The sequence below is a fragment of the Mustela nivalis genome, assembly GCF_964662115.1.
Source record: "Mustela nivalis genome assembly, chromosome: 9".
In the NCBI taxonomy this organism is placed as follows: Eukaryota; Metazoa; Chordata; class Mammalia; order Carnivora; family Mustelidae; genus Mustela; species Mustela nivalis.
The window spans coordinates 69782914-69796560 of record NC_139028.1 but is presented as its reverse complement, the minus strand read 5'-3'; the positions used below and the strand labels follow the sequence as shown (position 1 = coordinate 69796560).

General features: G+C 49.4%; 1 protein-coding gene across 30 annotated transcripts in view; it reads right to left on the bottom strand.

Annotated features, from left to right (window-relative positions):
* Positions 1–13647, bottom strand: part of PPFIBP2 (PPFIA binding protein 2) — a 149124-nt gene that overhangs the window by 5035 nt on the left and 130442 nt on the right. For 19 of the 30 annotated variants that reach the window (XM_082682950.1, XM_082682976.1, XM_082682972.1 and 16 more), the window contains 8 exons: positions 8008–8158; positions 7591–7702; positions 7265–7353; positions 6838–6960; positions 5538–5663; positions 4652–4840; positions 3396–3572; positions 1194–1259 (listed from right to left, as the gene is read on the bottom strand). In XM_082682950.1, coding sequence (XP_082539076.1) covers positions 1194–1259; positions 3396–3572; positions 4652–4840; positions 5538–5663; positions 6838–6960; positions 7265–7353; positions 7591–7702; positions 8008–8158 — 1033 coding nt within the window. Of the gene's footprint in view, positions 1–1193; positions 1260–2849; positions 3573–4651; positions 4841–5537; positions 5664–6837; positions 6961–7264; positions 7354–7590; positions 7703–8007; positions 8159–13647 lie in introns of those variants that run through there. The other 11 variants (XM_082682960.1, XM_082682953.1, XM_082682961.1 and 8 more) reach the window with 2 other exon arrangements.

Sequence of the window (13647 nt, the reverse complement as noted above, 5' to 3'; positions counted from 1 at the left end):
CTGAAAGGACATAGCCCAAGGGGCAGTTGAATAGGGTTTTGGTCAAGGCTGCCCTGTGGCAGCTGCATGGGAAGCAATGGGACATTGGTGGTCCTGACACTGGCACTCTCTAAGTTCACGGGGTTCCAGGGACCCCACAGAATAGGCTGTACTACTGCTCATATCTTAGTGAAGGTGAAGCTACTGTTTCAAGACCTCCCAAGGCCTATTAATGCTGATGAGGGCAAGGTTGGGTGCATTCACTGTGTGGGCCAAGGGGGAAAAAAATAAAAATAAAAATGATCCCATTTCAACCCAGGGAGTCCACCCTCCCTCCATTTCCATGTTGCCCTTGGATGTGACCTTGGATATGACCTGTGTCCCTCAACAGATCAGTGAGGAAAGGACAGTGAGGGGGGCCTCAACATAGACAGATGCCACAGCCAGTGGGCTCAGTGATGGGACCATCCAGAAGTAACGGGAACTGGAAGGTACAAGGCCTCCACACTGCAAATCTCTGTGGCTGGTCTTTTACTGCCAGTTCTCACCTGTCTCTAAGTGCCCCGCTTCACAGGTAACTAAGCTGGGGCTCGGAAAGAGAATGACTCTCCTGGAGTCCCAGAATTAGTAAGAGGCAGAGCAGCACTTTGAACCAGACTGGCCTTACTCCAAAGTGGCTTCTTTCTCTGACACCATTCTGTCCCTTCATGATACAGTCTGTCCCCATGAGGATGACAGGATGTGTCCACATGCCCACGATATCCGTGAAGTCAGAGGCATGGCATGAAATGCGTGTGTCTCCCGGACAGAGAGTGCATGCAATGCCCACCAAGTCAGAGAGGAAGCCCGGGCATCGGGCTGAGGAAGCAGGTGACGCAGAACTGCTAAGCATCTTGGTTCTCAGATGAACTCACCAGTTCTGAGCCTGGGAAGAGGACTGAGACCTGGCATGCTTTAGCTGATTTCGGCTCAAGGCCCGTGACCCTCCTTAGGGCCCCTCGCAGCTCAAGGCCCAGCAGCAGGCTAGCTCTGGCTCCAGCTCCGGCCACAGTGCTCAGCACCACCCTTTGAATCCCTAGCAGAGGCTAGGACACAGACTTGGGATTGGGTGTGTGTATGTAGGGGGGTTGTCTCAGGCCGTGGGTATCACAGTGTCAGACTCGTGGGGCCACACTGGCACCTGGCCTACTGTGGAGAGAAGGTCAGAATCCTACCGTGAGGCGGTGAATGTCTTGGGAGAGGAGCCCTATCTGCGTCACAGCGCCTTCCGAAGGGGCCATCTGTAAAACGGGCAGCAGCCTGGTCAGCACACGTGGACAGAGTCCGCTTGTGATCACAGGGACGGCATGCAAGTCCTGTCCTGGGGGAGTGGGCAAGGAGGGGGCCCAGGCCCTGAGGAGTGACAGCTGGGCAGGGCACATGCTGTCTGTGTCCCTGGGAAGGCCAGAGCTTCCAGTATCCCACGCAGCCATGTGCACACTCTCCCAAGGCCTGTCCTGACACCAACACTGAGGGTGCAAGGGACACGGCACACGGGCACTCACACATGCTCAGGGCTCCAGCTAGTTCTAGGAGCAGAAAGCAGCAGGGATGAAGGCCTCAGCATGCTGAATAAACCAACAATTTCCAGGGACGACAGGGCCCCATGTGCCAATGCCCCAGTGGAGGTTATGGGCATCCTTGGGAAGCTGCCGGGAGCCTCCCTCTTCCTTGCCTCCCCTCCTACCCTCAGATAATGCTGGTCTTCTCCCTCTTCCCTAAGCCTATGTAGACATTCTAGCTTTAGAAGCATCCTCTGAGGGCTTCAAATATCATCCCACATTTTCCAGGTGTGAAAAACAGGTCCACAAAGGGACACAGGCCTTGCTTGGGGCTACACAGAAATGCAGTGATACTAATTCCATGCAGGGTTTGAAAACAGGTGCATGCAGAGACACTCTCTCCAGGACACTCCAGGAAATCAGGGACAAAGCCAGCTCAATGACAGCCACGTCCTGCGACCAGCCCTGAAGAGCACCTGCTTGCTGTTCAGTGTCCCAGGTACTGGGATCAAGTACCAGCCATGCCAACTAGAGACCTTATCCTGTTCTCACTGGCTGACTTCAGGGGGGCTCAGGAGGTCATGGTCTGGGGTTACCAGCTGTCCCTGGGGCTGCTGGTAGTTTAAGAAGCAAATCAGAGCACTGCCGGCATCTGGGACAGAATCAGAGTCCTGAAGGGGGCCAGCAAGCCCTGCTCCTACCCGCCAGACGGTTACGAGGCAGCTAATACCCTGCAGATGAGGCCCGGGGGACCCAGCAGGCCAAACCCTGCCCCAGGGAAACCGGAATCTCAGAGCAGGAACCCAGACTGGCAAGATATGTCCAGACAAGGCCCATCTGGAAGAGCCATCATCAGCTAGCCAGCCTCTAAATCAGGAAGCAGGACTGTTCCCGTTCTGCCAACAGACCAGCCCCCACGACGGTTACAGGCCCAGCCAGGTCAACAGCAGAGAGGCTGTCAAACCAAAGAGAAGAACAGAGGCGATTTCCACGGGGCCGTTTTCTTGCACTCTAGGAGGTTCACGCCGCTGAAACGGAAACTGACTCTGGGGTCTGCATGACAGATGTGACCGACAGTCACTGAGCACCAGGTTCCCCACGGCTTCACCGAGGGAGGTGGAGCCTGAAATGAAGAGGCCCCACACCCCCTCTAGAGGACATGGGGGTCCCTCCGTGCTTCAGCCCCTTGTCCACGACACCTGGCAGATGCCAAGCGGGCCCCTGGCCAAGGACTGGCTCAGGGCCACCTGCTGTCATAGGACTCCATCTCCAGCTTTGCCCGGCTCTCTTCCCCACCCAGTGAGGTTAAAGATATGCAGTGCTATTGGCTTTCTGTATAAATACTGTCTTTATTACCAGAAAGAAGCGACCACCCATGGGGGTAAGGCACAACACAGGGATGCAGTCACTGCCGTCCCTGGGGTCTCAGCCAAGACTCTGTGGCCACAGGCCTAAGGCACTTGACACTGCCCCCCAATGGAAGCCCAGCAGAGGGGCCCAAGAGCCGAGCCTTTGGGGATCATCCGTAGTCTCTGGACCCACGTCCAGGGTCATGTGTTTCCACCAGTGCTGAAGATGGCCACTAAGAGTTACTACAAATGTACAAGCATCCTTGCGTCTTTCCTCCCGAGTCCATTTTGACAAGAGTCCCCAAAACCTGGCCCCTTAGCAAAAGTGCCACTCCATTACACTGGCCACCCCCCAGAGTTCTGAGACACACTGGCCGGGGGCACACAGCAGCCGGAATGTTCTCTGTGAGGCATGCACAGGGCGGGGGGTGAGGCGCAGCTCTGTGGGGACACACGCGATGTTACGGTGAAGCTCTCAGGGTGCACAGACAGGATGGTAACAAGGCCATCAGCGAATCTGTCCCACCTGGTCCAGCCCATCCAGTTCAGGGCCATCGAGGGGGCTGAGGCCCTGGTAGCCACTGTAGGCCCTCTGACTGTCACCAGCACCGTCAGTGGGCTCCATGGGGCAAATGTAGTCCGTCGACTCATCGAATTTCTTTTTTCTTATGTTGCCAAAATGCGAAAATCCTAGTTTCCTTGGCTAAAACACAATAAATGCATGATTAGGAGAAGGGGATTATCAAATCAGGGTGCAGACAGGACTCATAAGGAGGAAAGGAAGAAGCTAAACAACTGCTGGAAAAATTCTCAACAAAGCAGAGCTCCTCTCTAGGGAGAGGCCGATAGGTAAATAATCTTGAGCAAGGAGAGAGAATCTTGCTCCTCTCCAAGACTGTGTGACTTGAGAGACTCAAGTCCTGCTGGCCCACGAGTGACCTTCTACCTTCCCCAGGGGAAACTGGAGGAACTGCCTCACACAGAGGCGGCCTCTATGGCCTGCAGTGCCTCGTGCCCCGGGAGGCCGCACTGGACAGCCCTAGGCAGCCCCTCCTGCTTGTTCTAGCTTCCTGCGGTACCCTATCTGATGGTCTCCCCCAGTCGCACGTGTGGCCCTGCTCCCTTGGAGATGGCAGTCCGTGCATGAACTGTAGCTAGACCCAGGCATCACCGTGCTGCTGGGGACATGCCCTCCAGAGGTGTGGGCCTGCAGTCTGAGGAGGACATGGTCTGAGGACAGTGTGGTTCAGGCAGTTTCTCATAGGCTCTGTGGGATTCAGAGAGCCCCAGGGTGTGCTGCTGGTGCTTTTATGACCTTGGGACCCCTGGACAGCTGTGTACTGGCCACGTTCCCAACACAAGGCCATCGGAGCACTGTGCTGGCAGGACAGTTCTGAGGAAGACACCTCCCTGCCCACCCTGGCCATGACACTGGCCCAGAGATGAGCCTGACTGAACAGAACACAGAATCATGAACTCATCTGCTTGAAAGATGAGTCAAGGCATCCCTGGGATTGAGGACAAGCACTAGCTAGTTGAGAGCAGATGCTTCCTGGACATGGTGTGTGTGCACAGAAAACTCTACTCTCTTCCTTGGACTCGGGTACAGCAGGAACTGAACAAACGAAGCAGACGAGGAGACCAAAGCTCAGAGGACAGGACCTGAGAGAGCCTCCTCATCCGTGTGCCCCAGGACCCTGCCAGTTTGGCTCCGGGCACCCAGCCCGCTGCAGTACAACACAAGTGCTAGAAGGCAGGCCCCTCAAGGACCCAGCAACTCACCCGGACTTTGGCTGTGGTGGTCAGTGGTGTGTATGCTGGTGAGGCCATTTTCTCTCGTTTTTCCTGCTCAGCCTCGGGACCAATCAGGGCATTGAATTTGGTGGTCAGGTGGCGTCTGAGGAGTGTCTTTTGTGGTGGAATATTGAGAAGCATAGCCAGGGTGTCTCCAGTGAAGCGTGGCTCCAGGATCTAAGAAACAAACACAGACAGAGCCACCCAGCGATGACTATAGATGGCTCTAGGAGGGGACATGGAGAAACAGGCCTTCATGGGCCAGGGGGTGTCTCCAGAGAGGGGCTGGAGCTCATCCGCTCATCCTGTATGCCGCTCCCCTCGGCTTGCCTGGCACAGGGCCTGGCTCGGAGAAGGCACTAACATACTGGGTGGCGGACAGCCTCGTTTTCACAGACCAGGAGAGCGCAGTTGCTTCTTGGATAAGCCTGTCTCCCTGGGTCCGCTCTGCTCTGGAGGACATCCAAACCACCCCTCCTTCGTTGCCCCACTGACTTTACCACTTGACAGATCTGGGGAACAATCATGACCATATTGCGGCAAGCAGGAAGTTACACTGTGGTGGCCAACCCCTCACTCCCCAGCCACTGCGTTCCTCCAGGAGCAGGTGGAGAGCTCTGTTAAGGCCTGACTGATGCAACCCACTTGTCCTGGATCCCTCTGGATCTGGTGCTCCAGAAGTCCCTTCCAGAAACCATCTTGTTTCCATGAAGTATATTCATTACCAACTGCAAATTATCAAATGTTCTGAGATTTCAACTGATGCAAGGGCTATCAATATTTTTACCAGGATTTATGTCTAGCCATGAACAAACTGGGTTCTGACTCCCCCAGTTTACATGATGCAGGTGGGCTAGTCTAAAGAGCCACTCACGATGAGGCCTCCATGGACACCACTCCCACGAAGGTTGGGTGCGTACTCTGCCAGGTCCACGGATCGCAACCACTCCATCACCCTGTGGTTGGACCACTGCACAACTTCTGAAGGAGAAAGGTTACTCTGCAAGAGGGAGAGGAAGAAAGTTAGGTCTAACAGACCCTACCTGTGGCCCCCTGTGGGACTAGCCCCTGTGAACAAGCCTGCCTCAGCTGCCTGACCAGAAGCCAGCCCTCATGCCCACAGAACTAGGCAGCTAGCCCAGCAACCAGAGAGCCTTCCTGGTTTCCAAGAGAGAGAGTTCTCACAGAGTCTTGCAAGATCTTCCACACTGAAATCTCTGATTCCAGAACCCTAATTGTGACTCCCTAATTCTCTGGTTGGGACTGGTCAATGAAGGCACAGAGTCATTCATTCAGTGACTCAACAGAACTTGAAAGAGGACTATCATTTACGAGTCACGTGTTTTACAGACAAAGATCTCCTGGGAGCAGCCAAATGTTTTAAGACACTTAGACCCAAGTGGCATCTTGGGCTTCAAAATGCTCAGCACTGTGCCTGACACACAGAAGGCATTCAAAACTTATTTGCTGAATAGGGAAACATGAGACGGAGGGCGGAGGTAGGAGTTTTTGATCCCTCAGGAAGAGGAGTTACTCTTACAGCACGGGTACACTCAGTTCCCAAGAGTACAGGAGATGGGGTGTGATGGACAAGCCTTTAGCTTTGGGGCGCAACAAGAGCTCTGCAGCCAGCAGGACATGACCAGGCACTTCTCCACGAAGTGAGCTGCAGTGTTTATGCAGGCTCACTCTTTTCTAGCAAAACCTGCTCACCATCCCCTGTGCACCTGGGGCTAGAGGTCAGCTAACTATGTAGCTACAAGTAGGGAGATTGGAAATGTCGGTTCCTGAGGGGCTCTTCTCCCCTCTGTCCACTTTGACCCCATCTTCCCATTATGCTTTCCCCTCCTCCTTTGCACCACCTGCTCATCATCTTTGGTCACTGTGATGGCTTTAAAGACTTGTTGCTACCACTTCTGGCCCTGAACACGGGTCTCCCTGAGTGCGGTGGGAACTTAGAGGCCCAGTGTTTGTTGTGGGGCACAAAATGCAGGCAACAGGGGGTGTCTGGGGCACCATTAAGCAGCAGCAAGAGAAAGAATCCCAAGCAACCTGGTTCAGAATGCAGCCATGTTGTTCTGAGGTCATTCTTGTTTTGTCACACCTAACCGTGCAGGTATCCTAACACAGGGCTACCAGGCTAGGTCCCCGGATAGGTATGATCCTGTCCTCACCTCGTCAGCTGGCCGCCGATGCAGACAGTGGGGATTGAACTTGTTGACGTGAAGCACATGAATGGCACATTTGATGCTGAGATGATGCAGTTGGCTGGTGACCTTTAGGAAGAGGAGATCATTCTGGAACAGAAAAGTTTTGGTTGATAAGCCAGAGTTTCCAAGGTGACCGAGACCCTTCAGATTCCTTCTCAGACCACACATAGACAAGTCTACCGCATCTTAGAAAGTGCACAATGGACACCCCAGCAGCTTCTCTTAGCTCAATGGTTGTGCTACCCTGGACCTCTTGTGTGACCAACAATACTATTTAAAGACCTTAAGAGAAGAGGGATGAGGTGAAAGCAAGTTTAGAATAAGCACCAGGGGGATACCTGGGCTGAGTGCTCACATAGACCATGGAAACCATGAAAGGGAAAATCCTCACCACAGTTAGGTACTGTAGCATTCGCCCATCGACTCTGGACTCATGGAACTGGTCTTTGTATTGTGGTAAGCCAATATCGTCAAGCCAACCTACAGAAACCAGAAGAAACAGGTGTGCTCAGGCTTATAAGAATGGGAGACTGCGAATGCAGGTAAAAAGTAATGGACGATCATCTTGCAGGTCCATCTGGCTTCCCCGTAAGGAACTCACTCCCCTGTGTGCCTTTCCCAAGGACGGCCAGCTCTGGAGGCACACATTCCCAGCAGAGGCTGTTTTCCCTCGGGAGCTGCCAGGGACATGCATGCATGCACACTGCCCATCCTTACGTGTCACCCAGATGTGGTCCAGCAGGGCCGACTTCTCCTCCTGCTTGGTGTTGATGGCTTTCACGGCCAAAATCAGCTTCTTCCTGTGCAGAGGCTGCTTAATCCCCAACTCCTGAAATTGAAAGACACAGACAGATGTGAACTTCTGACTGGCAGCTTGGCCTTCAGAGGGCACCATGTCTGGGAAAAGATAGTCCCCCAGGCAGATGGGGGTGTGTGTGGCAGCAGATACAGGCATAGTGCCCTGCAATCAACATGCAGTCACAGAGGACATCTCGGCCTCCTCCCCTGCCCCCCACCGTGTGTGTGTGTGTGTGTGTGTGTGTGTAAGGGCAGGAAGGAAGAGTGGGGGCCTCACCGCCCCAGATACTGGTTTGAGGACAAAGGGGAACCTCCTTCCCAGAGCTCAGCTCTTACCTTTTCCATGTCCTGAGGGGTAGCTGACAGTAATGTGTGGCCAGAAGTCACCCACTGCCGGGCGAAGATCACGTACTGGCCCAGGCCGAAGTCCTCCAGCCAGGCGCACACGCGCTCCGTGCTCCATTGGGCAAAGGGGGCGCCGGCGTCACTGGGGGGCAAGAGAATAGCAGGGCCCTGTTAGCGGGAGAGCCTGAGGCTGTATCTGAGCACAGCAGAGCCTCAGAAAAAAGGCAACTGTGTTTTAAATAATCCCAATCATGGGATTGAGCTGCACGAAATTCCATGTCAACACTCATCTATAGTGGACTCCAGAGTTTCCTGTGGTAACACCTGGTGTGAGCTTCGAGTCTGCAGGGACTGTGAGCACGAGCCAGGCGTACGGTCCTCAGGAGGCCATGTATGTGGGTCATCCGTCCACTGACGAGGCACACAAGCCACAAGCCCAGAATTGTGCCCCGTTATGAGGGTAATCAGATTTTTATGGGCCAACACTGTCTTTAGGGAAATGCTTAGAAAACTAGGAAAAGGGGGTTAGTTCTCTAACATTTAAAAAAAATAAAACCCTTCTAAACAGCTAACGCCTTATTAATGAGACACTAGAGACATTCACTTTAAAGTCAATAAAGAGTATTTTTGATCAGGACTAAGAACACGGGTCTGAGAGTGCAGCCAGTTTAAGAAGGGAAAAGAAGGACAGAAGGTAAAAGTAAAAGACAGCCACTCTTTTCAGATGATGGGCCTGCTGTCCCACTTGGAGAACCCAAACAAGCCCAGTAAGAGGGCTCCTTTATAAAACACTCAAGTCATATTTATACGACTTATAAAATCAGTAGCACATATACTAACATTTTTGTTGAAAAATTTTAAAAATACGATTCATGGCAACCAGAATTATAAAATGTCTAGGAGCTGCTTTCTCAAACAATGCCCAAGTCATATGTATATGTGTGCGGGGATGGGAGCAGAGCAGGGGGAGGTGGTGACGATTACCCTCAACTGAGCAACATCAAGTCATGAATAAATCAAGGGCTAGATCATGTTCCCAGACAGGATGACTGGCAATTACAAAGCCATCAGTTCTTAAAGACATCAATTTTTCATTTAAGTGTGAATATAACAGCACACTCGAAACCTCCATGGAGTCTGGGGTAGGGAAGGCTGGCAAAACAACTTTATGTTCACTTGAAGAAAAACCAACCAGGATTTATGGCATGTAGAAAACTGTAAGGTTCCTTCCAACAGAATACCCCTAACATGCTAGTTAAAAAATTATTTTTGGCAGGTGGGGGGTGCCTTGGTGGCTCAGTGGGTTAAGCATCTACCTTCAGCTCAGGTCATGACCCCAGTGTCCTGGGATCAAGCCCTGCATCAGGTTCCCTGTTCAGTGGGGATTTTGTTTCTCCCTCCCTCTCTGACCCTCACACACACCGCCCCCTGCCCTGGCTTTTGCATACTCGCTCATTCTCTCGCTCTCAAATAAATAAATAAAATCTTTTTAAAAATTTGTTTGGGAATGCCTGGTTGAGTTGTTCTTAAGGTAAAAGAGTTAAAAGACCAGAACAACAAGAAAGCATGGTTCTAACACTGACCTCTACCTCTGAAATCAATCATACATTATATATTAATTACTTGCATTTAAACTAAAAAATAAGTGAATAAAATGTTAAGTGACTAGAATCGTAAAAATTAATTAAAAATTTAAAAAATTCAATATTAAAAAAAAAAAGAAAAGAAAAAGAAAGCATGATTCTAGGTATCCAGGGGTAAATGCTGGCCACTTGGAGTAATGAGATCCAGGTTCTGGGAGACCTAGAACTTGTAAAATTTGGAGGGACCGCTTTAAGAAAAGTACAAAATCTGAATATGGAATTAGGAACAAATAATTTAGCTAGAATGAGAAATCACAAAATATTACAAGTTTAATCACACTGAAAACCATCACAAACTCCAGAAATATCTTTGAGTTTGTTATCTTTGTCAATGTATTCTATCAAGTTAAATCACAAAATTTTCAGCTTTTTCCAGTGTGTTTAATAAGATTCACTTTATATAAATAATAATCCAGGAACCTATTCACTATTTTTTTTTTTTTCCTATTCAGTATTTTTGTTTGGAATTTATCTTTTGCTTTTAATGAATTATTGCTTTTGGTCTGATCTGGAATTTTTTAATTTATTCTTTTTTTTTTTTTTTGAGACATTGGGTTTTTTTTTTTTAATCATGCAATTAACATATGTGTATTATTAGTGTCAGAGGTAGAGTCCAGTGATTCATCTGTCGTCTGTAACACCCAGTGCTCATTACATCCCATGCCCTCTTTAATGTCCATCACCCAGTCACCCCATCCCCCCCATTTCCCCTCCAGCAACCTGTTTATCCTACAGTTAAAAGTCTCTTATTGTTTGTCTACTCTTTCGTTTTTAAGATTTATTTATCTGAGGGAGGAAGGGAGGAGGAGGGAGGGAGGGAGAGAGAGAGAGAGAGAGAGAGAGAGAATGAGAATGAGTTGGGGGGACAGAGGAAGAGGGAGAAGCAGACTCTCCACTAAGCAGAGAGCCCAATGCAGGGCTTGATCCCAGCACCCTGAGGTCATGACCTGAGCCAGAGGCAGGCACTTAACGGACTGTGTTACTCAGACACTCCAGTTTGTCTTAATGCCAGAACACTTTCAGTTTCAAATGTTCATTTTGTCACTTTTATTTCACATTCTATTAGCTTTTGATGTCATTCCATTTCTTACTTCTGGAAATTGGTAAAAATACATATTCAATATATCAGAGGGGTATTTCAATTCCAAATGAAAAATGTGTTTCTGAGATCATAATTTGAAAACCTCGCTCTTGTACACCTTTTCAAGAGTTCTAGAGCTCTAGTGTTCATCTTCGACAGAATTCCCATGTCCTTCTTTGTAAATGGTCTCCACCCTCCTCCACCAGTGCTATTCCCACAGTGGCAGACCCTGCTTCTCCACCTGCCTGCCCCCGCTAGGTTCTCTCAGTTTTGGGGTCTCCCAGGGCTATCGCTGAACAGGCAACGAAGCAATTCAGAGAGGATAGAGAAGGTACCTTCCAGACACAGCCAAACCACTTGCTTTACTGACATGTTCCAAAACATCTTCCCAAATTATGGTTAAAATGATGTAAGAGATTATCAGATGCGCCCTCCCCATGAACGAGGGACAGCACCTGGTGCATTTATAACTGTATACATGTCATCAGTCAGTGCACTTCTGACCAGAGAGAACTTCTGTTTTGACAAAGCATCCACGAGAAGCAAAGCCCTTGCCTGGGATTTTGGAGCCCTAATGACTGGGAAGTTTTCACAGAACAGCTTCTGGTTTTATACATTTGAAATGTTTCTTTTCTACCACCCTAGACTTCTGATAGCGAGAGCCAAAGGACACGTTCACACTGGGACGTGACTGCCAGCTCTGCATCTCTGTGTCAGAGCACTGGGCAGATGGGCACACTGGGAGTGATTTTTACAGAGGACAGCTAGGCAACCAAACATGAAGTGACCACACACCACGGACGCACACCCCAACAAATCCAAGCTAAATGGAAAGCCGGAACTCAACTCCCCCTTGGCAAGATCCCCCAAATGCCCACGGTGGTCCAGTATCAGCTGGCAGAAGGCAGTGTGTAGATGGTGGGAAGTCTGCAGTGAACAGTCAGCAGTCAAAAACTGCTTGGATTAAAATACCTGACTTGAAAAAGTTTTGCAAAACACATGGCTTTGTCGGCACATTGATGGGACTCTCTCCATATCCTACAAGACACTTGGGTGCAAGCAAAGGACCCTGAAGCTTAGACTTGCTCACATTGAGGGTACACCTGACGCCATGAATACGGAAAAAAGGCAGTAAGAGAGTCTGACCAGAGCCCCTCATAAAGCTACAGTCCTGAAAGGCAGCAGACTCAGGGGGCCAGCTCAGGAATCATCACTGCATGGAGATGAGATCCAGCCATGGGATCGAGTCCGGCTGACTTCAACATTATCCGCTGCCGCTTTCTCTTGGAAAAACAAAAATACCTCTCACCACGTACTGAAAGACCAAAAGAACACCCCCCCCCGCCCCCGCCGCTAGAAGTGCATTTTTATCCTGTTAACCAGCTAGTTTCGCTTCTGTACCAACGCTTGCTTTTTCGCCCACGTGGGCTAACCGGCCAGTTCTGCTTCTGTAAGATTGCTTTGTCTGCTTTTGCCGGGACCCTTTGTCTGCTTTGGCGCGGACCCCTGCTTTCCCGCGCGGGTCCCCTGACCCAATCCACTGACGCCAAGTATACCTGTTCAAACTGTCAACCAATCAGCTCAGCCCTACCTGAAACTTGTTTGTATCTGTCTATAAAAATCCTGCACCGACCCAGCTCGGGACCTCTCGGTGTTATTGGCAACGAGCAGCACAGAGGTCCAGGTTCGAACCTGCAATAAATGACCCTTGCTGCTTGGCTTTGACTCATGTCTCTGGTGGTCTTTTAAGGTGGGAGTAATACTCAGTTGGTATTTCAATACCAAAATAAATCCCCAAACGGAGGATTCAGACACAGCTTTAAAAAAATCACTGAAAAAATTAAACACGAACAAAACTACAAAAGAAAAGTTCATGAACTTCATTATATATAAACATAAAAATTTCATATGTCAAAGTGTCACAAAATAAAGTTCTGTAACAAGCCTAAAACACAATTTATTACCATTACTAGACATAGCTTCATGTCTTAATACACGGAGAGCAGACAGAAGTCTGTAAGACAGACAGTAACAAAAATGGGCAAAAAATGCAGACAATTCACAAAAAGTAAAATGACAAACATCTGCAAACTAAATTAACAATAAAATGTAATTTTTTGTGAGTGTGACAGGCACTCTGTGTAGCAGTGCTGACTGGAATATTAATCAGGAAAACTTTATAGGAGAGAAGAAAAAACGCAATAAAATTTATTCTTCTATAACCTCAGAGAAGAGTCCTAGGAAATGTCATTATCAAATACTATTATTTTAGCGTAATTTTTAAAAGTTTACTTATTTATTTGACAGAGGGAGACACAGCAAGAGAGGGAACACAAGCAGGGGGAGTGGAAGAGGGAGAAGCAGGCTTCCCGCTGAGCAGGGAGCCTGATGTGGTGCTGGCTCCCAGGACTCTGGGATCATGACCTGAGCCAAAGGCAGAAGCTTAACCACCCAGGTGCTTCACAAATATGATTATTTTAAAAAGAAATATTTCATTAGAATAAAAAAAGAGACTGGGGCTGAAGACTTTCTGTAACCAAGTACTTTTCCTACAGGGATATTGGTGATGAGACTTTTTTTTTTTTAAGATTTTATCCTATTTATTATCTTATTTATTTGACACAGAGAGAGAGCGAGAGCATGGAAGGGAGGGGCAGAGGGAGAAGCTGACTCTCTGCTAACCAGGGAGCCCAACATGAGGCTCAATCCCAGGACCCTGAGATCATGACCTGAGCTGAAGGCAGACATTTAACTGACTGAGCCACCCAGGCGACCCCAGTGATGAGACTTTTTAAGGCTATACCTAAACATCTATAAATACCAGAAGCCATTAGTTTATATCAAATTTCCGCTGACAAGTAAGAAAGGCCATTCTTTTCCACCAGTGAATGCAAGGCCTTACCACAA